General features: G+C 36.8%; 1 protein-coding gene across 3 annotated transcripts; it reads right to left on the minus strand.

The window, feature by feature from the left end:
• Nucleotides 1–598: 598 nt before the first annotated feature.
• On the minus strand, nucleotides 599–25,553 carry traf3ip1 (TNF receptor-associated factor 3 interacting protein 1). Of its 3 annotated transcripts, none has more exons than XM_016293543.1 (16): nucleotides 25,489–25,553; nucleotides 21,870–22,031; nucleotides 19,082–19,210; nucleotides 18,283–18,702; nucleotides 17,672–17,752; nucleotides 17,516–17,536; nucleotides 13,399–13,422; nucleotides 13,090–13,165; nucleotides 12,887–12,907; nucleotides 12,469–12,553; nucleotides 11,965–12,054; nucleotides 11,112–11,244; nucleotides 10,989–11,025; nucleotides 10,786–10,859; nucleotides 2,312–2,535; nucleotides 599–1,155 (listed from the first exon to the last, which is right to left on the minus strand). In XM_016293543.1, the coding sequence occupies exons 1-16, from the start codon at nucleotides 25,534–25,536 to the stop codon at nucleotides 990–992; spliced, it is 1,791 nt and encodes a 596-aa protein (XP_016149029.1). In that variant the 5' UTR covers nucleotides 25,537–25,553; the 3' UTR covers nucleotides 599–989. The 3 variants fall into 3 exon arrangements, with proteins under 3 accessions (XP_016149029.1, XP_016149032.1, XP_016149031.1); XM_016293545.1 differs by having other exon boundaries at nucleotides 601–1,155; nucleotides 18,283–18,684; XM_016293546.1 differs by lacking the exons at nucleotides 13,399–13,422; nucleotides 17,516–17,536 and having other exon boundaries at nucleotides 600–1,155.
• Nucleotides 25,554–26,265: the final 712 nt, after the last annotated feature.

Raw genomic sequence — 26,265 nt, forward strand, 5'->3', positions numbered from 1 at the left:
TTCATAGATATATAAAAATATATATATATATATATATATATATATATATATATATATATATATATATATGTGTGTCATATTTCCATGAAAGCTTGTTTCAGCCACAGCAATAAAATATAAACTGTGGCTGAATCAAACAAATATTTATCTCACAATTTGGACTTTTTTCCCCTCACAATTTTGAGAATTGTGAGATATAAACTAAATATACTTTTTCGCTATTCCGAGTTTACATCTGACTTTTTATCTGAATTCTGTTTTTGCTCTAAATAAAAAAACCTTAACTTTCTCACAATTCTGACTTTTTTTTTTTTTGCACTTGCAAGTTTATATCTCACATCCTGCCTTTCCTTCTCAGAATTTCATGAAAAACTTCAAACTGTGAGATAAAAAGTTGTAATTACCTACAGGTGCATCTCAATAAATTAGAATGCCGTGGAAAAGTTCATTTATTTCATTTAATCCCAGAAATAAAAAAATGGCAGAAACAAGCTTCCATAGTTTCTATGCACATATATACATATATATATACATAATTATTTATACATATATGACATATTGATATATTGTTCTCCTGTGAGACAAAAACACCTGTAAGTCTGAATGGAAAAAAAGCTAAATAATAAACAAAAAATAACCCTGTCAGTCTGTTTTCCTAAGAGAACATGGGAAGCTATTAAAGTCCAATTTAAAAAATACAGGACACATCAGTATGGTGACAACACACACACATTTATCTTTCAAACAAGTGACGAGTGCAAATCTACTGCAGAAGTGTGAGTGTGTTTGAGAATCCCAATGGACCAGCGCAAACAGATCCTGGGTCTAACAGAAGGCACCTTACATGAAGGGGGTTTGAGGAGAGTGACTCCTGACTGTACCTGCACCTTCTGAACTCTTTCCAGTGCAGCTCAAAGACATCGGGGTCTATTAACAGGAGCTCTCTCTGCTGCTCAGTGCTTCAGGTTTCTTTTGGGATGTGCTGATATTCACGTTTGTGAGGAGAAGCTAATGCTGGATACCATCTTCTGGATCTTCTCCTCGTTCTTCAGGATGTTGGACTTGACTGTGCAGATCTTGTCCTGCTGGTCTTTGATTAACTGCTCCAGTTCAGTGAGCTCAGTCTTCAGAGGTTCCACAATGCTGTCTGTGATTCTGAGATATAGACAGAGAACGGCTTAACGCACAAGAACAAGACTACTCAAAAGTAGCTGGATATCTCAATCATGATAAATACTGGGATGCATCCATAGAGCATTATTATGGCTGATCTTGACTATAATTATTGTCTATTGTTTAAATTATTGCCAATTTTGTTTTAAAAATTGAAATTGTAAATATTTATTTTAAAAATAAATTAATACATATAGAATTTTCCAGAATATAAGTCACGCTTTTTTTTTTCCGTCTAAAATAATGTTGCGATTTATATTCCAAAGCAAGTTATATAATGCAATTAACATCAAGCACACAAAATATGTGCAAAGTGGACACACTCGGTACATGAAAACAAGTTTATTTGTATAGAGTATTTCCCACATGCTGGTTGCTTCAGTTTCGGTTATAATAATTAAAGTTTATAATTTTATAAACTATGCTTGTTTTATACTTATATTTTTCATTTTTCTTCAGTTTCGAATAGTGTTGCATTTAAAATATTTATTGTTGTGTGAGGGGAACGAAAATACATGTTTATAGTGTTTGTAAAGATTTATCAATTTTATTTACTGCCATTTTACATTATTAGTATTAGTAATGTTTAATTTTAGATTACAACTACAGTAAAATGGATAAAATGTTCCTAATACTACTGGATACCAAAACTGGCTAATCCAACCAACAAGTTAAAAAAATAAAATATATACTTTTTTTTATATAGATGGTTGGATACCAGTATGGTCACTGACATACTGTGAATCCCAAATAAAAGTGTTTTTAATTTGCTTGCATGCAAATGAAAAACATGGGAGAGAAAATAGAACTTCATGAGCTGCCTACATATCCTTCATGGACAACGCATACTTATAATTCATTAACTACGTAAAAGTAATGGCACAAAATAGTTCAATAAACAATTCAAAATAGAAAGGGACTACCCAAAATTTAAATTGTATGCATTTTTATTACATTTATTAAAATGTATTACAACCTAGCAACTTGCTAATGCTCTACTTAAATCAATTTTAAGGTCAGCTCCTGTGCACTTTGTGTGAGGACCATTATTTGTATGACTTTTGAGTTCCAAATCAATCACTTAAGAGGTTTCACTTCAGTTCCTAGGGTTAGGGACAGAGCTAATATGCATGTGTACCTTTGCTCCTGTAGCAGAGCCTGTGCGTTCTCCTTGTTCTCTTTGCGCCATGTCTGCAGTTCGTTCTGCATGGAGTCCATATCCTCCTGAATGTAGTCCATGATCTTGCCCAGAGGCAGAGCGCTGCGACACACCGTCTGTATGGACGAACGCAGTCGCTCGATCTCCTTCGCCACTAATTCACGTTCCTTCTTACGAGACGACTCCGACACCAGTGACCGATCCTGCAGAAAGACAGAACCACAGGAAACCGATCAACACCTCCTGACTGCTTTTGCTGAAATCTCACCCTCTTCTGTCAGAGTCACTTATAAACGGGAGGCTAAACGACTGCCTAATTTCTCTTCGATCTGTTGTCATTTATGGCCCATTTTGGCAGATTTTCAACATGAAGCTATGATTGTGTATTTGTAGGATAACCCAATCATCATACACCCTCAGAAAAAAAAAGGTACAAAAGTCCAAAGTGCAAATTCAAGTAAACACATGTTAATTGTTGTCTGGAGACTGGGGAAAATAAGTGCAAAAGCTGTCACTGGGGTGTACCTTATTTCCCTAAAGAGTGCATATTTAGTACCTCAAGTGTACATATTAGCACCTTTTGAAAGGGTAAAGCCCCAGTGACAGCTTTTGTAAATTTTTTCAGTATGTATACAACAATTAGCCTTCGTATACATGGCTTTGCACTTGGATGAGCATCTTATACTCGCCCTCATTTCAAACCTGTGTGACCTACTTTCTTCTGTAGAACACAAAAGAATATTTAAAAATATGTCCGTTTTTTTTTTTGTCCATACAATGACAGTCACTCTTTGTTTATGGGTAAAAAATTATTTGAAATACCTGTGTCAGTGTCACTTTCAATTAGAATTACAACTTCACTTCTACTATAAAGCAGCTCTTTAGTGTGTTCATGTTTTTACTCACGTCTGACCTCAACGGGACAAACAAACTAACTAATCTTCTCTAGTTCAGTTAGTTTGTTTGTCTGACCTCAACGGGACAAACAAACTAACTGAACTAGAGAAGATTTCCATGTCAAGGAAGGTGAAGACCCAGAGCACATGGACTAATGGTAGTTTGAAGGTGCTTACCAGTGTGAAAACATTTCTGGAAAGTTTGCTTTGGCACTCTGTCTTGAACTCCCCAAACAAACTCCAAACAAACTTCATTTGGGAGATTTGGAGAAACTGATTTTCTCATTCTTCAATTTCCCTTGAAGTATATCAAGGCCGCAAGTTGAGTTGAATCTCAAGGGCTGTTAATGGCCAATCGTGTCCTCTGATTCTCAAATGACTAAGTAATGAAGCTTACAACTGAAAAATGACTAGTGGGAAGTCACACCCATAGGGGAGCACTTCAGATGAATGCTATAAATGAGGTTAGAGGAAATCTATACATACCAACAATATACTTTAGGGGAAAAAAGCAGCAGGCAGAAGTCTGCATTTAGTGGTTTTCAATGCCAAGGCTACAAATGTTTAGAATTTCAAGGCAGGAATTATACAAACCTGGCAATGTATATAAAGATCAAAACGAAAGAGATATGGGATCCATAATGTGAGTGAGTGGTTACTGAAGGCCTCCTCTGTATGCAGTGTGGTTGGGGGGTCCTGGTCTGCCCCAGTCACCCTTCAGCCGAGCACAAGAAGGCCCCCCCTGGCACACAGGGCCCGTGTCTATTTACTCAGCTGGGGCCACAGGCTGTGTGTGGCACTAGGCCAAACAGGCTTTACTCTTACTGCCTCGGTCCCACTCAGACACACACACACACACACACACACACACACACACACACACCCTCGTGCAAGACGTGACTTTGTTTATTTTAGTAACAGGCTATGGCAGTAAAGTTATTTTACAACAGTATTCGGTAACAACTACTTAACATTTACCTCGTTTCAAGCTGAGCTCCTCAAGCAATTCTTGTCATTCTGGCTATAAACACCAACAACTTCCTTTCTAAGGTGGAACATATCAAACCTGAGCTACATGACAACACAATAACCAGAAACTTCCTTATCAAAATAGGCTGAGCATTACATGAACTCAAAAAAACATTTTGTTAAATGTAATTGACATGTTTACAATATATTTGCAATGATTTTCCGGCGATACATAACTGAACAACATTGCAAATATCTTGATGATTTTAATTAGCTTTTTATTTGGCAATTAAGCATCATTAGACTTGTATTGCAATCCCTCTGTCTCAACTTGTAAGTATAAGAGCGTTAAGGTTTAAAGAGGTCAATTTTTCCTTTCTCTTTGGAGTATTACAAGCTCTTGGTGCATAAAGAAGATCTGTAAAGTTGCAAAGACTAAAGTCTCAAATCCAAAGAGATATTCTTTATAAAAGTTAAGAGTCAACCACGCCTACCTAAAACGTCTGGTTCTAACACGCCCCCACATGTCTAAGTCACGATGTGGGAAGATTTGCATAACGCCGCCCAAATGTTCACGCAAAGAAAGAAGGCGTAACTTTTATTCTTGCTGTAGTATCAAGCAGAGTTTTGAGCAGTGTAGAGTAGCGCTTGTTGTTTGTCATTTCTCTGATCACAAATGAAGACATGGTTTTATGTTTACACGGCGCGATGCAAAGCGTAAAAAGACAGTATAAGTCATTATAATCCGTAATTATGTCCCCACTGGATGCAACAAATGCCTCGTTTATAATGGGTTTTAATGTTTTTGTCTCGTCGCTCTGGCATGGCAGGGGCGTAACATTTCCGTCACACGCTTGAGGTATTCGGCCAATCACAACGCACTGGATAGCTGGCCAATCACAGCACACCTCGCTTTTCAGACCGATGAGCTTTGTAAAAATCGATGCATTTCAGAAAGGCGGGGCATAGAGGAGAAACAATAATGTACAGTATGTGGAAAATAATGTGTTTTTTGAACCTTAAACCGCATAAACACATTTCATTACACCAAATACACAAAATAATATTCTTTTTAGCAACATCATATGACCCCTTTAATAAACTTCAGTAGCAAAAATGGTTAGAGTTGGAAAGTTTTATTCATTTTATGTGATTCAATTTCTTCACTTCCATGAATCGATTCATAACCCGATTCTCAATCAATTTTAGTCTATAGATTTTTACACACTATAAATGCACACACATCAATATACATAGTACAAGAGAAAAATAAATATGTGAAAATATAAATAGGTAAAATATTGACATTTATTTCCATGCATAGTTATAATGGTGTGTAAAAATCATTATACTTAATATTAATAATGGTAACAAAGTTCTGTGTATTATGAAACAAATAAATCATAAAATGTTTGGAAAGTGGGCTTGGAAAGTAGGTAGTAACTGATTACATATAATCTAGATTATGTGTAATTGATTATATGAATCATATAATCAGATTCCAAAAATTAAATACTTGCAATCATATATATATATATATATATATATATATATATATATATATTTGTAATGGCATTTTTCTAACTTTATTAAAAGTATGTAATCTTTTATGCCAAATTTTAAAACATTATATTTTATAAGCTTTTTAAAAATTCTTATTAAAACCACAGAATAAGAACAAGTAGAAGAAGAGGAATAGGTTACTAATCAAATGAAATCAGTATTAAAATTAATTTGTACAGAGGTGGCACAGAACACCACAAAAGTGGCATGTAGGTGTATTTTCAGACATTTAATGAGGATCAGAGGTGGCATGAGCACAATTAAATCCATAAATTCATGTTAAGATTAATGTTTTAAAAAATGTTGAATATAGAAATATTAAATGATTTAAAGAACTGAAAAGATACTTCAAAAATGAAACAAACTGCCAGCAGGTTTTATCCTGAATCATTCATTCAATTGATTCATTCGAACGGCTGATTCATTCAGGAATGAAGCAATGGACAGTATTTATGAATGGGTAATCATGAATCACTGACTCACAAGATTCGTTTAAAAACGCAGTTCATTCATAAACGAGACACCACTGTGTTTGAATGGAGATGCGCAGCGGCTGAGCTGTGACTTTGTTTCAAACTATTATACACACACACACACACACACACACACACACACATACATATATATATATATATATAAACTTTATTACTTATTAATATTACTTTATTTATAAAATATATAAAACTTGCACACCTAGTCCTACACAGACATACAGTTAGTCAAACGCTATTAAGATTTGAAATCCGAAAATATTTTCATAAAGAGCCGGTCTCTAATCATCTGTGTTCTGAAACTTAAAGTTTATTGTTATAACTTTACAGAGTTCGGTAACTATATTACAAACACTTCAAAGGTTAACTATGCCGCTTTGCTCTAGAACTCTAACAAACGCGTGAGAAGAAAGACTAGCTTAATTTTTTTCCCCCTCTCTCTGAGGTTTACAAGTGTGTTCGGATTGAAATGTCTAATAGTTGTCTGCAATGTGGGTGGTTTCCCTGGCCCCTAAACACCCCCTCTACACAAACACCGGCCAGCACATTCGGCCCACTGTTCGTGGAGCGCGAAGGCCAGGGCGGATTCGCTCTGTTTGTCGTCCTCCTGCACCTCACCCTTAGTCGAAAAGAAAAACTCCAGCTTTCTGTCTCAGAGGACATCAATCAATCGTTTATAGGGGCTCTCATTTTCCCCTCTCTTCACTGGACCCAAGAAAAATATTTGTTTTGCACGAGGCAGCTGAGGACAGGTTTTCCCATTATCTCAGACAGTGACACAAGCGGGACATGGAGTCGGTGTGCCTGGGGCAGGTGGCTTCCAGAGACGCTGATGCATTGGACCGAAGCCTCTTGCACCAGGACGCCTCATTACCTTGCTATGTGGATCTGAGCCTTCAGCTGCAAGCCCAATTTGCTTAATGAAGTAATGCATGCAGAATGCATGATTTATAGAGTGCTAATAAAGAACTATGAAAAGAAGCAGAACAGCACTGTTCAAATTAGAGCTCTGGCAAGGAAAAGCAGAGTCTTGCAGTCCTCCTGAGAATGATAAACTTCAGAAACATCCACTTTGCCGCTGTGGTGCCGTGTCACGGTTCTGTGGATCTGAAATGTTCAGTTCAAACATGATTCATGAGATAAACTGGGCTTACATTAAAGGGGTCATATGATGCGATTTCAAGTTTTCCTTTCTCTTTGGAGTGTTACAAGCTGATTGTGCATAGATAAGATCCCTGAAGTTGCAAAGACTAAAGTCTCAAAACCAAAGAGATATTCTTTATCAAAGTTAAGACTCTTGCCACGCCCCCCTAAAACGGCTCGTTCTAACACGCCCCCACATATCTACCTCACTATGTGGAAATATTAGCATAATGCCGCCCAAATGTTATGACCCCTTTAATACAAACAAGAACAGTTTTTCCTTTTTAATTTGTGGTTAGGACAACTATGACAAACTTTAAAAACGAATGAGTCACTTATTCGCCACTAGCAGCATCAAACAGAATTGGAAAAATAATATCAAACACTCTGCTCACCTATCACTGTTTGGACAGATAGGTAGTTTTTTGTCCCTAAACTCACTGATTAAAAAACAGTGCAGTTTAGTTAGGTATACTTCTAGTGGCACAGAAATCACGCACTTCATCTTCAAGAAGCGAAAACTGGCAAAGTTTGCATCAGGGGTGGGCGATATATTAATATACCACAATATTTGTCCAATAACTATATATAATCACAACATATAAATTTTTATTCCAAAGAAATGGCTATCAAAAATGTCCTACATAGTCAAGAACACTGCAATGAGACATATTCATGAATAAATGAATACTATACTATTGTATCTATATCTGTTTGGTGTAGTTTTTCCGAACAGGAGCTAAGTGAAGGATCAGCTCTAACCAGTCAGAAATTATCTTACATAAGGTTTAATGTGCCGGTACACAAAATTTGCTTAATTTTGAAACAGACATCACTGAAAGGAACAATAACTTGCAGTTCAGTGAGTGAGTCAGATGTTGATTCAGTAACTGTTTTCGTCAGATTTATTCAAACCAGCAACATGAGTGAAAATGAATCATTAAAAGCCGCCGCTCAAATTAATAATTTGTTCATGAATCAGACTAGCGGTGCGTTTGTTTTTGCCTGCAGCCCCTGAGGACAGGACAACTCAGCAGACAGAAATGATATTAAAAAATGTAATATTTCTAACAGTTTATCATTTTAACTGGTATATCGCTCACCCGAAGATTAACCTTTTTTGATTAGTCTTCAGTTGGGAAGAGAATTACTACCTGGTCACTTGAAAGTGACATCAATAATCGATAAAAAAAAAACCTTTTTGATTGGTTACAACAGCATATTGGGTTGTACCCTACATTCTGATTGTCTACATTGACACTTTTTGATGACATTTAAGAAAAATATTCCACATATGTATTAAAACTATTTTAACTCCATGTGCTATGAATACACAGAAAGCAGTTAAAATGTCCAAATACACTTTTTTTTCCCAGAAAACCTTGTTTAAACTACAAGGTTAAATAATTAAACATGGGCAGTGGTACTTTAAAATAAAAAAAACCTTCATATCCTATACACTACTGTTAGAAATCAGTAAGTCTCTTATACTCACCAAGGCTGCATTTATTTGACCAAAAATACAGTAAAAACAGTAATATTGTGAAATGTCATTACAATTTAAAATAACTGTTTTCTATTTTATTTTAAAATGTAATGTATTCCTGTGATGCAAAGCTGGCTTTTCAGCATCATTGCCCCAGTCTTCAGTGTCAGATGATCCTTCAGAGATCATTCTAATATGCTGCTTTGCTGCTCAAGAAACAGTTATTTATTAATGCTGAAAACAGTTGTGCTGCTTAATGGTTTTTGTGGAAAGCATCTTCTTTCATGAATCTTTGATAAATAATAAATATAAAGTAGAAAAGACAGCATTTACTTGAATCCGAAATCTTTTGTAACACTGTATTTTTTGCAGAATAAAGGCACCTTTAGACTGGAATATATGCAAAATGGTAATAACCTTTTATTATTAATAATACTATTAACATTATTAAAGTTCTTTTGAAATCTGAAATTTCATTCAAGTACAAGACAGTTTCTAGCTAAGAAAATATTAAATAAAATTGTTCTTACTGCCTCAAAATTGCTAAAAATAATAATAATAATAATAATTCAATGAATCATTAACAAACTAGAATTGTTACATGGAATTCCTCACAATTCCCATCGCTATTTGTCCCCACTGCCAACTCACTCTCTGAGCATGTGACTAAGGTGGGAAGTGGAGGTGAAAGAGCGGGGGTTCTGCATGAAGGCCACCACCAAGCACTGCATCCATCAGGCCTACAGCCAGTGACGGACAGATAGACCGGAGCATCCGTTCTGGCTAGGGCAGACCACCCAGTGTACATGGCCCCTTCCACCAGGGCATGGACAGGATGGCTTCAAAACTCAAATCACATTGTTCTCATCTTCACTGGCTCACAAACAGCCCAATTCAAGCTAAAATATGGGAAGACATTGATAAGAGTGCCACTTTGGATTGACAATCATATTCCAGCCGTCCTGAAAAATTGTTCCAAAAATGTTCTGGCCAGAGAAGAAAAGTACATAGCCTGAACCACACTGAAACTGTGCCCGAAGAGTGAAATCGGTTTTATTGCTTTTTGGAAATGAAGTACTATCTTAATATTAATCTATATTCCATTGATGAATCTTTATACTCTCATGGGCCAAAGGACACTTCAGATAAAATCCCCCAAAAATGTTAATCTTAAAACAATTCAGACCTAAACGAAATTCAAAAGCAAGCTCCAAATCCAAGCCACCAGCACATTCTGCTTTTCAATTCAATTTCAATTCAGTAACCAAAACCAACAAAATTCACAAATAAACAGGCCACAATAGTTAACCATGTTAAATATCTAAACAGCATGAACGGTGCCATGATGCTTGTTTTGCCCTAATTATTTAAGCTCCGTTGAAGAAAATAACACTTCAGTGGCTCTGAGGGACCGCAATTACATTTCTCCACTCCATTTGCAAAGTTGTTTTCTTTAGTAAACTGACGGTGCACTGGGTCAGGCATCCCTGAGGTATTGTAGAGCACAAAAATGCTGATTCCCTTGATGAAGAGATTTTGAAATGCATTTACTCACGTTACTGGAATTTTGCTGTGAAAAAACAAAACTTGGACCACAAAAAGATGGAATAGCACTGCCACCTAGTGGTATTAATGGGAACAAATATAACATCATACCTGTTCTTTTGACTTTGTGGCTGGAGATGATTCATAGTCCTTTCTTTAGTAAACTGATGGTGCACTGGGTCAGGCATCCCTGAGGTATTGTAGAGCACAAAAATGCTGATTCCCTTGATGAAGAGATTTTGAAATGCATTTACTCACGTTACTGGAATTTTGCTGTGAAAAAACAAAACTTGGACCACAAAAAGATGGAATAGCACTGCCACCTAGTGGTATTAATGGGAACATAATATAACATCATACCTGTTCTTTTGACTTTGTGGCTGGAGATGATTCATAGTCTTTCTTTGTCTCTAGGATTTTTTTCACAAGTCCACCTATGAACAAATGAAAACCATTCAATGATTTCTGATCTGAAGTGTACCTTTAAAGGGTTAATTCACATAATTCAACATTTATAGCAGAATTTTTAATATCAGGATGAATTATTATTGTACATGACTCACCATGTTTGTCATTGCCTTGCAGTTCAAGTGAATTACGCTGCAATGAAACTTAAGTCAATTAGTCCAAATCATGACATTTTTTTTATCTGAATACTACATACACATATAGAGCATCAATATTACCTCAACTTCAAGTATGTCAGGAGGAGGTGCAGCTGCCTCCTCCACCTCAAACAGCCCATCTTCATCATCCTCATCTTCAGAGAGCTTCTTGCCATCCAAAATAACAGTCGCAAGGGTCTTGCCACTGCCCAGCCTGAAAAAAAACCCAGTCAAGGTTAATTACAACTTTTTTTCTTCTTTTTTTTTTACTTTTTCTTGAACAATAATATCTTTTATCATAAGTTACTAAAGTTTGGAGTCAGTATGACTTTTATAAAAAAAAAAATTAATACTTTTAATTTAGCAAGGATGCACCAAAGTGACAGCAAAGACATTAACAATATTGCAAAATATTTCAAATAAATGTTTTTTTTTGTCTGTTCACTAAAGAATCCTGAAAATAAATGTATCATGGTTCACAAAAAATATTACTTAGCACAGCTATTTTCAACATTGAAAATACTAAGAAATTAAAACTAAATTATTAATTTAAAAAACATTCTGTAGGACCATGTGACACTGAAGACACTGAAAACTCACCTTTGTCATCATAGAATAAATTATATTTTATAATAATAAATTAAAACAAAAATAATTCTTTTAAATTGCAATGATATTTCACAATAAAACAGTTTTTACTGTATTTTGATCAAATAAAGACAGTCTTGGTGAGCATAAGAGACTTCTTTAAAAAACATAAAACATTTTTACCATGCCCAAATTTTGAAAGTATATCCCTATTACAGAATGTTAAAGGGAAATTACAGGTAAGAACCCCCTACCTGAAGTAAAATCACTGTAATGCAGCCCGCTTGTGGCTTACTTCTTTAATATAAAGTGAGAAACTGAGAGCCTGATGAGCGAGATCTCTCACCTCTCTGCTGGGGTCACATGATCAGTGTAGCTCTCCTGTCGTTTGACGCGGGGGGCTGCCGGTCGTGCACTGTTAGGCCGCGGTAACCGTCTACTCACATAAACATTCAAATCAATGAAGAACAAATACGTTCACACGGGAAATACACAAGCACTTTTTGTAAAGTATGCATGCGACAGAAAGTTCCTATATGGCTAAATGCTTACAAAAACAGTCTCAAGAACCAAGAGTAATGATCTGGATGAGAGTGATATCTTGTGGTTAGATCTTGCGGTACAGTGCAGTGAAAGCGAGGGATTTGCATCAGTGGCTTCCACTGCCAGACAATCTCTCACGGGGGCGTATATGATACACTCCATCCACCCACAAACACCTCAGCACATTATCACACTGGCTTACTCTGTTATCATTGGATGGAAATGTAGCCATTTTTATCTTTAAATCAACACACTTATAGGATCATTACCAGTAATTAAGAAAGAAAAAAAGAAAGAAAGAACAAACCTTTGTGTTGTTTGAGGTGGCACAGAATCCGTTATGTCTCCATTCTCAATGGGGACTGGTTTCTCTGCTGAAGGGGCTTCCCCTTCTGGAAGAAAGAGAAATTAGAATAGATACTAACTAAAGTGGAGAGAGATTTTATGAACTATATTTTGACAATAAATAAATACAGTATGATTTTAAGGTTAAAACATGCAGCTTTTCATACAATCGTTACGAATTGTGATTGCAATTTCTATTAAGGAGAGAAGAAAAAAACAATTACAGTAGATTTATTTGTTTAATTTGTTACAGTTCAATACAGTTTCCTTGCTGGTAAGAATACTTAGTATAAATAATAGTGCCCAGCCACTGGCAGATATAGCAAAAAGTTAGATTAAGACCCTGGTACGAGGTGCTCACTAAAGAAAACAACACTCACCTCCTTCACTGTCAGTCTCATCTGAAACAGAGATACACAATCCATTATTTATGTCATTATTTAAGACTAATCACATTAAACAATATCTGACGTGCTGCTGTGCTGCTAGAAACAACTAAACAGATCAAGCTGGACATGCAACAACGCATTAATGCACTGTACATCAATAATTAATAGGGTCTATTAAGAAAAACATTTAGTACCTTGACCTCCTGTTTTGGGCCACCGCCGCTGTCCTTTAGCCGATGAGGGCCTTGGGATCCGGGAAGGACTCTCAGCCTGAAAGGAATGAGGAAAGACATTAGTTTCCATGCATTTCCACTAGGAGTTCCTCTCCTGGGGAGCACTTAAACTGACCTTAGCCAATAAACACGTGAGCCCTCTTTCTATACAAACCCTCTAAGACAAACAATCTTCTGGGCTGTTGTTGCACACATGAAATATCATCACAGAGTCGGGCAATAGGAAAATGCAGGAAACAGATTTCACTTCTTGGGACAAACACAAATTACCTGGATTTCAGAGAGATCTGTAGGCTGAATGAAGACAAAACAAAACGCAACAAGGGCCTTAAGACTTCAACATTTATATAGTACACTTATAGCAACTAGCCAAATAAAAAAAGCTTACTACTCTAAATGAGAAGCTACTGAAGCTGCAAAGACACATGGACATAGAGCGACAAAACTACAGTCAGGAAATAATACAAGAAGCTACAATTTCAGACAGTTAGAGGGTATGTAAGGGCACTTTCAAAAGCAAAACACTTTTAGGGATTTGAACAGACCCTTGAACAGACAATACCCAAAAAACAAAACAAAACTGTGAGAAACTTTGTGACCAAAGAAGTTCATCTGACTTAAAACTGACAGTTAAAAATAGCAGGATTATGTACGGTGTACTGTTGATGTGACAACGAGCAAGCATCTTGTTTTCTATTGTCTGTGCACAAAAAGCTCCATGTAAGTTAACATTTTCTAGAAATGCAATATCCAAGCATGTGATGCATTGTTGCCTATGCTTTGTTGTAATAATAATAATAATGAATTTTATTTATAGGTGCCTTTCTTGACACTCAAGGTCACTGTACATCATTAACAAGACAAAAACAATAAAGAAAATAAGATACATTACAATTAAAAACAATGCAGTTGTGATCAAAGGGAGTAAGCTATGCTGAACAGATGGGTTTTGAGTTTGGATTTAAAATGTGGAAGAGAGTCAATGTTACGAAGATCAGAAGGGAGTGAATTCCAAAGCTGGGGAGCAGAGAGGCTGAAAGCTCTGCTCCCCATAGTAACAAGGCGGACAGGGGGAACAGTGAGATGACTGGAAGAAGAGGATCTGAGAGTGCGAGCGGGAGTGGCAATATGGAGAAGGTCAAGAAGATATGGAGGTGCAAGATTATGAATGACTTTAAAAGTGAGGAGAAGTATTTTGTAATTAATACGGTAAGTAATGGGGAGTCAATGAAGCTGTTGTAAAGTGGGTGTGATGTGATGGATTGAGGGGGTGCAAGTGATAATACGGGCAGCTGAATTTTGAACCAGTAGTAACTTATGGAGGGTTTTATGCGGGAGGCCAAACAAAAGGGAATTACAATAGTCTAAACGAGAGGTGACTAGACTATGAACGAGAATGGCAGTGGAGTGAAGCGTCAGGGAAGGACATAAACGGGTGATGTTACGAAGGTGAAAGTAAGCAAACCGGCTAACATTATTAACATAGGAGATGAAAGAGAGGGTGCTATCGTAGATGACACCCAGACTCTTAACCTGGGTGTTGTTGTTGCTATTTACAGCGATTTGTGATAAATATTAGGGGTGCTCCGATCAGGATTTGTGAGGCCGATCACCGATCACAGAAAGCAGTATCTGCCGATACCGATCACCGATACTGGTCTTTTTAAAGCCTTCTTTTTATAATTTAGAACTATTTATAGCAATACTCCAATCAGGATTTTTAGACATTTATTCAGGGTCTGACTTTCATTTTTGAAAATGGGGGAAATTCCCATTATAGGTGACTCTTGTGAGAGAGGAAGCAGCTTTCACACAGGAGTCTACTACTGATCCGTGGCAGTTTACCACAAACACAACATTTATCCGGTGTTGTTGTTGCTATTTACAGTGATTTGTGATAAATATTAGGGGTGCTCCGATCAGGATTTGTGAGGCCGATCACCGATCACAGAAAGCAGTATCTGCCGATACCGATCACCGATACTGGTCTTTTTAAAGCCTTCTTTTTATAATTTAGAACTATTTATAGTAATACTCCAATCAGGATTTTTAGACATTTATTCAGGGCCTGACTTTCATTTTTGAAAATGGGGGAAATTCCCATTATAGGTGACTCTTGTGAGAGAGGAAGCAGCTTTCACACAGGAGTCTACTACTGATCCGTGGCAGTTTACCACAAACACAACATTTATCCATTATTTTGATTTCAAACCCAAACACTGTCACTGAAAATGCTTTTTCAGCATTGCAATTCTTTTTTTACACAGTACAGTAATACAATTTTTCACAGACATGTTTAAACAATAAATATAAGCAACACATTATTCAATGCATTTTAATTTTGCATTTACTTCTAGATTTATATATTAAGTTGCTCAAGCAAGTGGGAAAACATTTAAACTACTTTTCTTACGTTATCACAAACTTACCATTGACAGAAATAGTCAGCTCTACTGCCTTTCCTTTTGCATTGAAATCTTTATTACAAGCAATCCTGCGGTTCATAAAGAACTTTGTTTTCCTACCTCCACGAGTGCCATCTATTATTGCCTTGTTTATCTAAAAGTGCTCTTTCCCTTTAAACCTAGCCAACAAAGCAATGTGTTGACTGTGAAACACAGTAGACTTTAATTATATGCATTTATGGTGTAATTACTACATTTTCATGTCAATCCATGTTCATATTTACTGCAATTTGATTGTGCAGCGTGTAGCTCGTTTATAGACAGATGCGATGTGTGGTGATTTGAAGCCATTTGCGTATTTTGAGAGAGAAAGAGAGAGCGCGCGCGAGTGGTGCTTCACTCACGCTGTTTGCGAAATTAAGTAGTCTCACACTAGGTTTTCAAATTACTTTATAAGTTATTTAATGAAGAGATATTATAATTATTTCACCCGCTCTGGACTTGGCTGCGTTTACACTTGGCATAAACATGCGATCACCGTGATCTGATCAAGCAGATCGGCTCATCAGTCAATCAGGACACGGCGCATTTACACTTGGCAACATCAGTTGATTCTTGATCTGGATAACCGATCGGATCTGTATTTCCCGCGCAATATTTAAATAAGTCTGCGGTGCAAAGTCGACCTGAAGTGGTGGGTTTTCTTTTGAAAACTATTTTCAGTCGCGGGACATTTTACAAATCAAAATAAATGTATGAGTCTCACTAGCGCTCTGTTCTTCCGACAGATCGGGAGAGAGGGGGTGGCATTTTGCGTGATGTTGACCTGCGAATGCAGACACGATGGCTGGATTGCGTTTATATTACACTGAGATCCGATCATAATGCGTCCTCGACTACCTCTGGACCAGGACACGCTGATCGGATAACATTCCGATCAGAAGCACGTTTACACTTGTCTTTTCAATGTGTATGTGGACAACATCCGGATACAGGTCACATGTTAATGCCAAGTGTAAACGCAGCTGAGACGGTGCCGCTGCATGTCGTGCCAAACCTCTCACGGCAGCGTCATCAGCTTGAGATAGCTTTTTTTTAGATCGGCTTTTTAGAGACAGCCGATTAATCATCCCAACGTGATTATCGGGCGATAGTGATTGGTAGCCGATCAATCGGAGCACCCCTAATAAATATAAATACTTCTGCTTCTTGTCAAATAAAACAAATCTGTCCAAAGGCTCCTTTTCCCATATACTTATTTTATTTTGAACACTTTGGCCCACTATACACATCAAATGTAGCTTGTGTTACAAAATGCTGGAGGTCCAGAAGTTTTGTGAATTTATGCTTTATAATGGTCCTGTAAATAGCTATACTGACACTTTATTTGTCTACAAAAAATTTAAAATTATTGAACTTTTAAAAAACTGACATTTGTCTCGAAAAGAAATGTCAATGTTTATTGAAAATGTACTTGCTTCTCATTCACACTACCATTCAAAAGTATGGGGTCAGTAAAAAAAAAAAAAATAATATTTTTATTCAACAAGGATGTATTACACTGTTCAAAAGTGACAGTAAAGACTTTAACATAATTACAAAAAAATATTTCTATTCATCAAAGTATACTTAAAAAAAAAAATGCATCAAGGTGTCCACAAAAATATTAAGCAGCACAACTGTTTACAACACTGGTAATAGTAAGAAATGTGAACATTTCTGAAGGATCATGTAACACTGAAGAATGGAGTACTGACACAAAACTTTGGAAGTAGTAGTGTATATTGACACTTTTAAATCTTTAAAAAGAAAAAAAATATATTCAGGACCAGAGAAAATGTTTCCACGACAGGTAAAAACTGTTGAGGCCTGATAAGTCAACCTCCACCATCAAGACTGTCTTTGCGCAATGCCAAATATGCAAAACACCCATTATTCTACAGCGAAGCAAAGCAGGCATTGACATCACAACAGACTCGTACCTCCAGTTCACCGCCCTCGGCCTCCAATTCAGAGGAACAAAGAAAAGAACAATAAACTATGAGAAATGTTACATCAACAAGCCTTGATGACGGCCCATTCCTACAGAACAAATGTAAAAGGGCGTAAACAGAGGTTATGAGAGAAAACAATCTTACCTCGTCTGCTTTGGCTTCATGTGTTTTACTCGCAACTTCTGGGTGAGGCTTTGGCTTGCTGATCTCTTCTGCTACTTTGATCTATGGAAGAAGACAAGCTGTTATTAAGTATTGAAAGCTGAGACTTAAGGTCCTTGCACACGGAGTTTGAAATTTTCGTATGCGGTTTTTTTTTGTATTCGTCATCGTTCCTATCAAAATGCTTGCTACGGATGCGAAAACGCAGAAAATCGAACCTGATCCTAATTTTTTATGACGGACGAAAGTTTCAGAGTCAGTGTGTAAACGTGATTGACATAACGTGAGGTCGTATTTTTATTAAATTTTTTAACATGTGAAAATTTCCGACTCAGTGTGCAGTGGCCTTTAGAGTTTAAATGTTACAGGAATTTGCTTTAAGGTCTAGAAATAGTGCAGAATGCTAAATATTTCTTCATTTTTGTTTGTGTTAAAATTTTCACAATTCTTCAAAACTTTATTTCTAGGTTTAAATGGGATTTTAAGTGCAAGAGAGTTAATCTGATTTGGAAAAAGACTGGTAAAATTGGTCATTCATCTGTCACTGTGGCTGGTGAGCAAAGCTACAGAATCATAAAATCATGTGAGCAAACCTTTCTATCGCCTCTGTCCTTTAGCTTCTCGCCAGTCTCTCTGTGGCGTTCTTTTTCTTTTTCTCTCTCCCGTCTTTTCTCGCGATCTCTCTCCTTGTCTCGTTCTCTGTCTCTGTGAGATTCTCGTTCCCTTTTCTTATCCCTCTCTTTATCTCGTTCTCTCTCCTTGTCCCTGTTGTGGTCCTTCTCCTTCTCCCGTTCCTTCTCTCTGGTCTTGTCTTTCTCCCGATCCCGGCTCTTGTCCTTGTCTCTGTCTTTTGTCCGGTCTCTTTCGCGTCCCTTGTCTGACCTCTCAGCATCTCGCCGGTGGTCCTTGTCGTCTCTCTTGCTCTCTTGATCTTTCGGTTGATCTGGATCTTTCTGCTCTCGGCTCCCGCTGCTCTCCTTGATGCCCTTTCTCTCCTGGACAACAGCCAGAGACTACATCAAATTTTCACTTTCATAACAATAAACCTAACAGCTCCATCAGCACCCAAATGTCTTAATAACAGATTTCACGAGTGAAATAAAAAGGCACAATAAAAAAAAAGCCCAAGGGAGACAAGTTGAGGAATGAATAGTGATATAAGACAACAGAAAAATCTGGTTCAGCTGAAAATGTCACGGGGTCAAAGCCTCAAGCAGGTCTAACCTCACGGTCTCGGTGAGTCTTAATAACAGATTTCACGAGTGAAATAAAAAGGCACAATAAAAAAAAGCCCAAGGGAGACAAGTTGAGGAATGAATAGTGATATAAGACAACAGAAAAATCTGGTTCAGCTGAAAATGTCACGGGGTCAAAGCCTCAAGCAGGTCTAACCTCACGGTCTCGGTGGCGCTCCCTGCCCTCTCTGTTCTCCTTGTCCTGGGACCTGGAGGTGCTGGTCTTCCCTTTCTGATCCACCTTGTCTCCTGCTAACACCCGTCTAACAGCCTCGTCACTGGAGAGCTGGAACAAGGACAGAACACGCTGTTTAACAACAGCTTAATATAATAAACACAAGACCCAAGCAACCCTCAGTAAGATCTCGCGCCAAACAAAAATGGATTCAGAAACAGATAGTGTAGCATGGTGGTTAATGGTCTGGGCCGGTGACGGAAAAAAATGTAGGTTGATAATGCAATCCATGAACAATTCATGGGGATTCTCCCTGGAATAAATGGACTATTAGTCACTCTGGATACAAACATCAGCTAAATATGTGTGCACAGAGTATCGCTTTCTGTAAAGCCGCTTTGAAACAATGTGTATTGTGAAGAGCACTATACAAATAAATTAGACTTGACTGGCTGACAAATTACTAACAAAGTTGTTAAATTTTCTGAAGAAAACGTGTGGTGGTGCTTGATACAAAACTCACTGTTACCAACAGAGTATTGTGGGTGATCTATATGTTGTAAAGTGCTATTTTAGAATTGTTTAGTTCTTTTATTATTCCACTATTATAGTATTAATATTTTAATCAGCTTGTATTTTCATATTTTTAGTTTGAATCATTTTGTTATGTTTTTAGAATATTTGCATTTAACTAGGGATATGCCGGTATCAAATTTTCATGTTGCGATTAATTGCTAATGCTTTTATCACGGTATATGGTATTATCACGATATTGAAATTTAGCTGCAAAAAAAGTGTTGTCATAGTACAGTATAACAGGTTTAATAACTTTTTTCTTATAACAAAAACAACTGAACATTTAAATACAATAAAGCAATACACAAACTATTTATAAAGTTACACATTTTACACAGATTAAAGTGAAAAAGAATTATAAAGACCAATAGGTATCACTTTACAAAAAGATCTCGTTAGTTAACCTTAGTTAATGCATTAACAATCACAATGAGCAATAGCTATATTTGCTACAGTTATTAATCTGTTTTTGGCAGATTGGCAGAATTGGCAGTTTATATTAAAGGTGCAGTAAGAGATCTTGGAAAATGCTAACTTTAGCCTGATAGCACTGAAAGCGAACGTCCCACCTTCTCTGCAATTGCCGTCCAAAGCCACTCCCCCTGAACGCATTTACGCTCACAGACCAGAGTACCAGAGACAACATTACTACAATAGGCTACATCAGCCGTTCTCAATTTCAGCCCATGTTCCGAAGTGAAGTAAACTTCAACGGATTTCCCCGGCTCAGGGAGTAGGGAGCAATGAACACTGTGTAGGGATCATATCGATCAGAACACAGTTCATGCACGTAGCTCACTTCTAACGAGCTGGCGTGAGGACTGGATTAACTGCTGGGCTACATCATGTGTCATTCACCGCTGAGAAAATGCATGTGGTTGCCGCAAGCCGTTCTCAAGCCCGCAGGCCATTCCTCACTCTAGCACCCGGCCTCTGCTCACTCTAGGCCGCCGCCGCTCACTCAAGCCCGCCGTGTGTTTCGTTGTGAAAGTGAAACTACTTTGTTTGGCCTTCCAAAAGAGGACACGACTAGAAATCAGTGGTTAAGTTGTATTTACAACACTGTTCTAGAACAGTTCAACCCAAATATTCAGATGTGTGCAGCGCATTTTATGGAGGACTGTTTCCTGATCCTGGGAGAGTAGACTACAATGCCGGCTGTTCTGACTCACAGACTGTAAGTACGTTTTCATATTTAATGGATTTGCCACTGACAATTCAAACGTGAGTTTTGAGCAGTGTAGAGTAGCGCTTTTTGTTTGTCATTTCTCTGATCACAAATGAAGACATGGTTTTATGTTTACACGGCGCGATGCAAAGCGTAAAAAGACAGTATAAGTCATTATAATCCGTAATTATGTCCCTACTGGATGCAACAAATGCCTCATTTATAATGGCTTTTAATGTTTTTGTCTCGTCGCTCTGGCCAGGACACCGCATCACAGTATGGTAAGGGGTGTAACATTTCCGTCTCACGCTTGAGGTATTCGGCCAATCACAACGCACTGGATAGCTGTCCAATCACAGCACACCTCACTTTTCAGACCGATGAGCTTTGTAAAAATCGACGAGTTTCAGAAAGGTGGGGCATAGAGGAGATTATTTAATTTCAGCTTCTTTTTTTTTTTCAGTTAACAAAAATGAATTAAAAAGGTTTAGATAACACAAACAATACTTGTGTTTTTCTGAATGTGTTGATTTACTTTTGCTTATTGGCTCAAGTCAATGGGATTTTTTCCCCACCCAATTTTATTTTATTGTCCTCCAGGTCTAAAACTAAAAATGAACAGCACCTCCCCCCAACAAAACACACACATTCTAGTACCTGGGTCACCCCTATAATCTTTAGCTATCCAGCAACTTTCACCACTGTGGCGCTCTCATGTCTTTTTATCTTGCAACCTATAACATATCCCAATGTGCTGTAGAGCAGCAGCAGAGCTGTCATTCAGCTCAATGTTTCGCACCTGCTCTTTGCCCTGCAGGCATCAGTGGGTTGCCCTGATAATGCTGCTGGCGATGTTCCATCGCTCCTTAACCTTCAGAAAAGCTCAAGGGTGCAATTAAATGAATACGTTTATAAATTACCCCCTGCTTGGACATCATTAGTCTTGAGTCATTCACTAGTTAAATGGCTTTGAGTGAATCCTGCAATACAGTAGTAGCTGAGTGCTCTTTAAATCGCAGGACTGACCTTGCTGAGACAGCACTTAGCAATGACCTGCAGCAGCTCGTTGGTCTTCTCTGGTTCGTGTCCGGCTACGATTCGAGCGGGTTTAGCAGCCAAGAGCTCTCCGCTAACCAGTATCACCACATCGATGGCCTTCTGAAGGAACACTATTTTTGAGTCTTTGTCCTGAAGGGGACATGAAGAGAAAAGAGTAGTTGAAACTGCAATTTACTTTCATTAATGCGATAAAAACATTATTCACTTCTACAAAGCTGAGCATTATTGGGCCATATAATAATATAATAAATAATCTTATATATTAAGAATTCTATACATTTTAAAAGATACAGGAAATACACTAATTTTTAAAAGAAAATCTTTAGGGTCAGTAAGATTTTTTTTTAAAGAAATAAATACTTTTATGCGGCACCTGACCATTAAAGCTGAACATTAAAGTGACAATAAAAGAGATTTGTAATGTTACAAATACTAGATATTTCTACTTCAAATAAATGCTGTTCTTTTGAACTTTCTATTAACAAAATAATCCTGAAGAAAATGTATCAGTTTCCACAAAAATATTAAGCAGCCCAATTGCTGATAAAAATAAGAAATGTTTTATGATCAGTTATCACCAAATTAGCATCAGAATGAATTCTGAAGGATCATATGACACTGAAAACTAAAGTAATGGCTGCTGAACATTGAGCTTTGCCATCACAGCAATAAACTACATTTGAAAATATATTAAAATAGAAAACATTGTAATAATATTTCACAATATTACTGTTTTGCTGTATTTTTCATCAAATGAATACAGCCTTGGTGAGCAGAAGATATTTCTTTCAAAAACGTTTAAAAACAAATCTTACAGACCCCAAACTTTCTGTACCAAGCTTTTTTTTTTTCGAGGCTCCAATCATCAATGCAGACTGTGATGTTGCATTTGCATACATTTGTAAAAGATTTTACAAATAGAATAGAACAATAACACATTTTAAAGTAACAGCTGAAAAATCAAGATGATCTGTAACTTTATCTATTTATGTAAATCATTTGTGGTGTCTGTCTCATTCTGTAAATACTTTATAAAACACGTGTGTCACTTGGACATGTTTAGAACTTTCCGACAGCATATCAGTATCAGATTTCCTGACTAAATGTTGCATAAACATGTTAAGTCAAGAAAATAATGTTTTTCTAATAAGAATTAAACTAAAAGAACAGAAGAAGCTTCATCATTTTGGTCACCACCAAATGTTATTTTAGGTTTAGGCTTAATTGCACTCTACACAAAGAACCTAAAGTTATCCTGATGCTTTGAAGACAACAGTAGATACATCATAACCAGCAGCTTGATGATGTGTCCACTCCATTAAACCCTCTTTTTCTGTATTTCTGCTTTGCTGGTTATGATAAAGTGCAACTGTCCATATTGCCATTTAATGCTTTCATACTTCATGAGGTTCCTAATGAGGTCCCAGCGGCAGTACAACCTGCATGTTGATGTGATCTGTTATGATTTTACACACTCAGCAGTGTTTAATATCCAACTACTGGCTACACAATATCCATGTGATAGGAATGTTTCATAAAGCTAATCACTAAAATCAGGCGTATTTTAAGAAAACATGTCACATACATTGCAACACAAAATTAAAAAAATCTATTTGCATTAAATGAGGCTCATTTTAGGATGATTAAGATGCATTCATGACTTCATGCATTATGACAATGACAATTAAGCACATTTTACAGTAAAAACAGTAATATTGTGAAATATTATTACAATTTAATATATAGTTCAATATATTTGAAAACATTATTTAGTCCTGTGACAGCTAAATTACATTCTCAGCATCATTACTCCAGTCTTCAGTGTATCGTGATCCATCAGAAATCATTCTAACATGCAAATTTGATGAAAACATATTCATGTCACATGCATTTCAACACAAAAAAAGAAACAGATTTTGCATAAAATGAAGCATCCAGAACAGTTCAACCCAAATATTTGTGTGTGCGCAACACACTTTATGGAGGACTGTTTCCTGAACCTGGGAGAGTAGCCTACAACGCTGGCTGTTCTGACTCACAGCCTGTAAGTATGTTTTCATATTTAAAGAATTTGCCACTGACGATTCAAATGCGAGTTTTGAGCAGTGTAGAGTAGCGCTTGTTGTTTGTCATTTCTCCGATCACAAATGCAGACATGGTTTTATGTTTACGCCGCACGATGAAACGTATCGTGTAAAAAGACAGTATAAGTCATTATAATCAGTAATTATGTCCCCACTGGATGCAACAAATGCCTCGTTTGTAATGGGATTTATTGGTTTTGTCTCGTCGCTAGACAAAACTGACAGCCGATGCCGATATCTTGGAAAGCACGGTGGCCTGTGGCCGATATAATTTTATTTATTTTAATTAATATTTAAGAAATTTGAAATCATTTGAAAAATGAAATAAAAAAATAAATGTTTTAAATAAACATACTTATACTTCAGCGCAGCATAATTAAAAAAAAACAAATTTAAAGTTTGTTGATCGTGCGTCTCCAGTCAAGCAGAACTCTCCTCCTGTCCGCATTCAATCCGCACGGACCGACCGTCACGCAGAGAACACGCGATCATGCAGGATACAAATACACACTTCACAAGATCTCCCAACTGGATCCGACTAAGTTTGCACAAGGTTTTTGAAATTAGATGTTTATTAGACATTCAAAGATTTGTTTAAATTATATAAATGCGTATTTGCTGAATGCTGACAGCAAACAAGAAAGTATTATAATGTTTGCCTTTCTATTATACGCTTGAGGTATTCGGCCAATCACAACACACTGGATAGCTGGCCAATCAGTGTACACCTCGCTTTTCAGAACGATGAGCTTTGTAAAAATCGATGAGTTTCAGAAAGGCGGGGCATAGAGGAGAAACAATAATGTACAGAATGTGGAAAATAATGTGTTTTTTGAACCTTAAACCGCATAAACACATTTCATTACACCAAACACACAAAATAATGTTATTTTTTAACAACGTCATATGACCCCTTTAATGAGAGAATCACTGACATTATGTCAGCTTGTCCTTTTGTGGCAAGGCTAAAATGCAGTGGAAATGTTTTTGGGATTAAGTTAATTTTCATGGCGATGAGGAACTTAATTGCAATTCATCTGATCACTCTTCATAACATTCTGGAGTATATGCAAATTGCCATCATAAAAACCGAGGCAGCAGACTTTGGGAAAATTAATATTTGTGTCATTCTCAAAACTTTTGGCCACGGCTGTAGTTCGGCTGTTTAATATGTTTGTGGAAACCATGACATGTTTTTTTTCTGTGTTCTTTGATGAATTGTTCAAGTTCAAAAAACAAAACAAAACAGCATTTACTGGAAACAGAAATCTTTTGTAACATTATAAGCATCTTGACTGTCACTTTTGATCAATTAAATGAATCCTTGATCAATAAAAGTATAAATTTCTTTAAAAAATATCTTACTGACCCCATACTTTTGAACGGTAGTGTAAATCAAACATGACCACTGGGATGAAGAAGCGCCAGACAAAAATAACTTACAAAAACTGCGCACCTGAACATTCCTCTAAAAGTTGACAATTTTTTTATTCGTAACTTACCTTCACATTATCTGACTTCATATCTGCTTCTCCATAAAGTCCTTTCATAAAGCCTGTGGTACGTATTACCTAAAAAATGGGAAAACAAAATTTTGCAGCCACATTTTTAATCCAAAAATATAAAGACTGCCTTGTTGTCCACGGCCTTCTAAGAGCATTCAAACTGAAATAGAACCTCATAAGTGATTGATTTGGAACACTCTACGTAGGTAGCAACTCAAAGCACTACAAAGTTATCGTCACTTTTGTAAACTGTTCACATTAATGACAACATATAATGGTGGAGAAATAATTTACTAAATATTTAGGATGAAAACAAAACGTGATTTAACTAGGCCTGTCGCAATAATCAATATATCGACTTATCACGCAATATATGTACATGACCTCAATTTTTCGTGACGCAATATATCGCCCATTTATTTACTTAAAAATGAATGTCCTCATGTTTTGTACATTCCACTTTTGCAGCTTCTCGTACATAACGTGGTGTAGTCATGAGGTGCTAGTTCAAATTTAAAAAATGCTTCTACAAGCAAAGTTTAATCTGCAGATATGATCTTGTTTAGGGATCTGTGCCTTTGTGCATACGGACATCTGACTGCAGAGTAGTGATTGGGTTTTTCAGCACGTGTGCACCCTTAATTTACAGAGAAAAGATTACTTTATAAAGAAGCAAATACTCGATATGACAAATAACGAAAATATAAAAAGAGATCCAGATTAGATTACAGAATCCAGATAATATTATTTTTAACTAATGTATTCATCATTTTT

This window comes from Sinocyclocheilus grahami, unplaced genomic scaffold, assembly GCF_001515645.1.
Source record: "Sinocyclocheilus grahami isolate Dianchi unplaced genomic scaffold, SAMN03320097.WGS_v1.1 scaffold304.1, whole genome shotgun sequence".
Classification (NCBI taxonomy): Eukaryota; Metazoa; Chordata; class Actinopteri; order Cypriniformes; family Cyprinidae; genus Sinocyclocheilus; species Sinocyclocheilus grahami.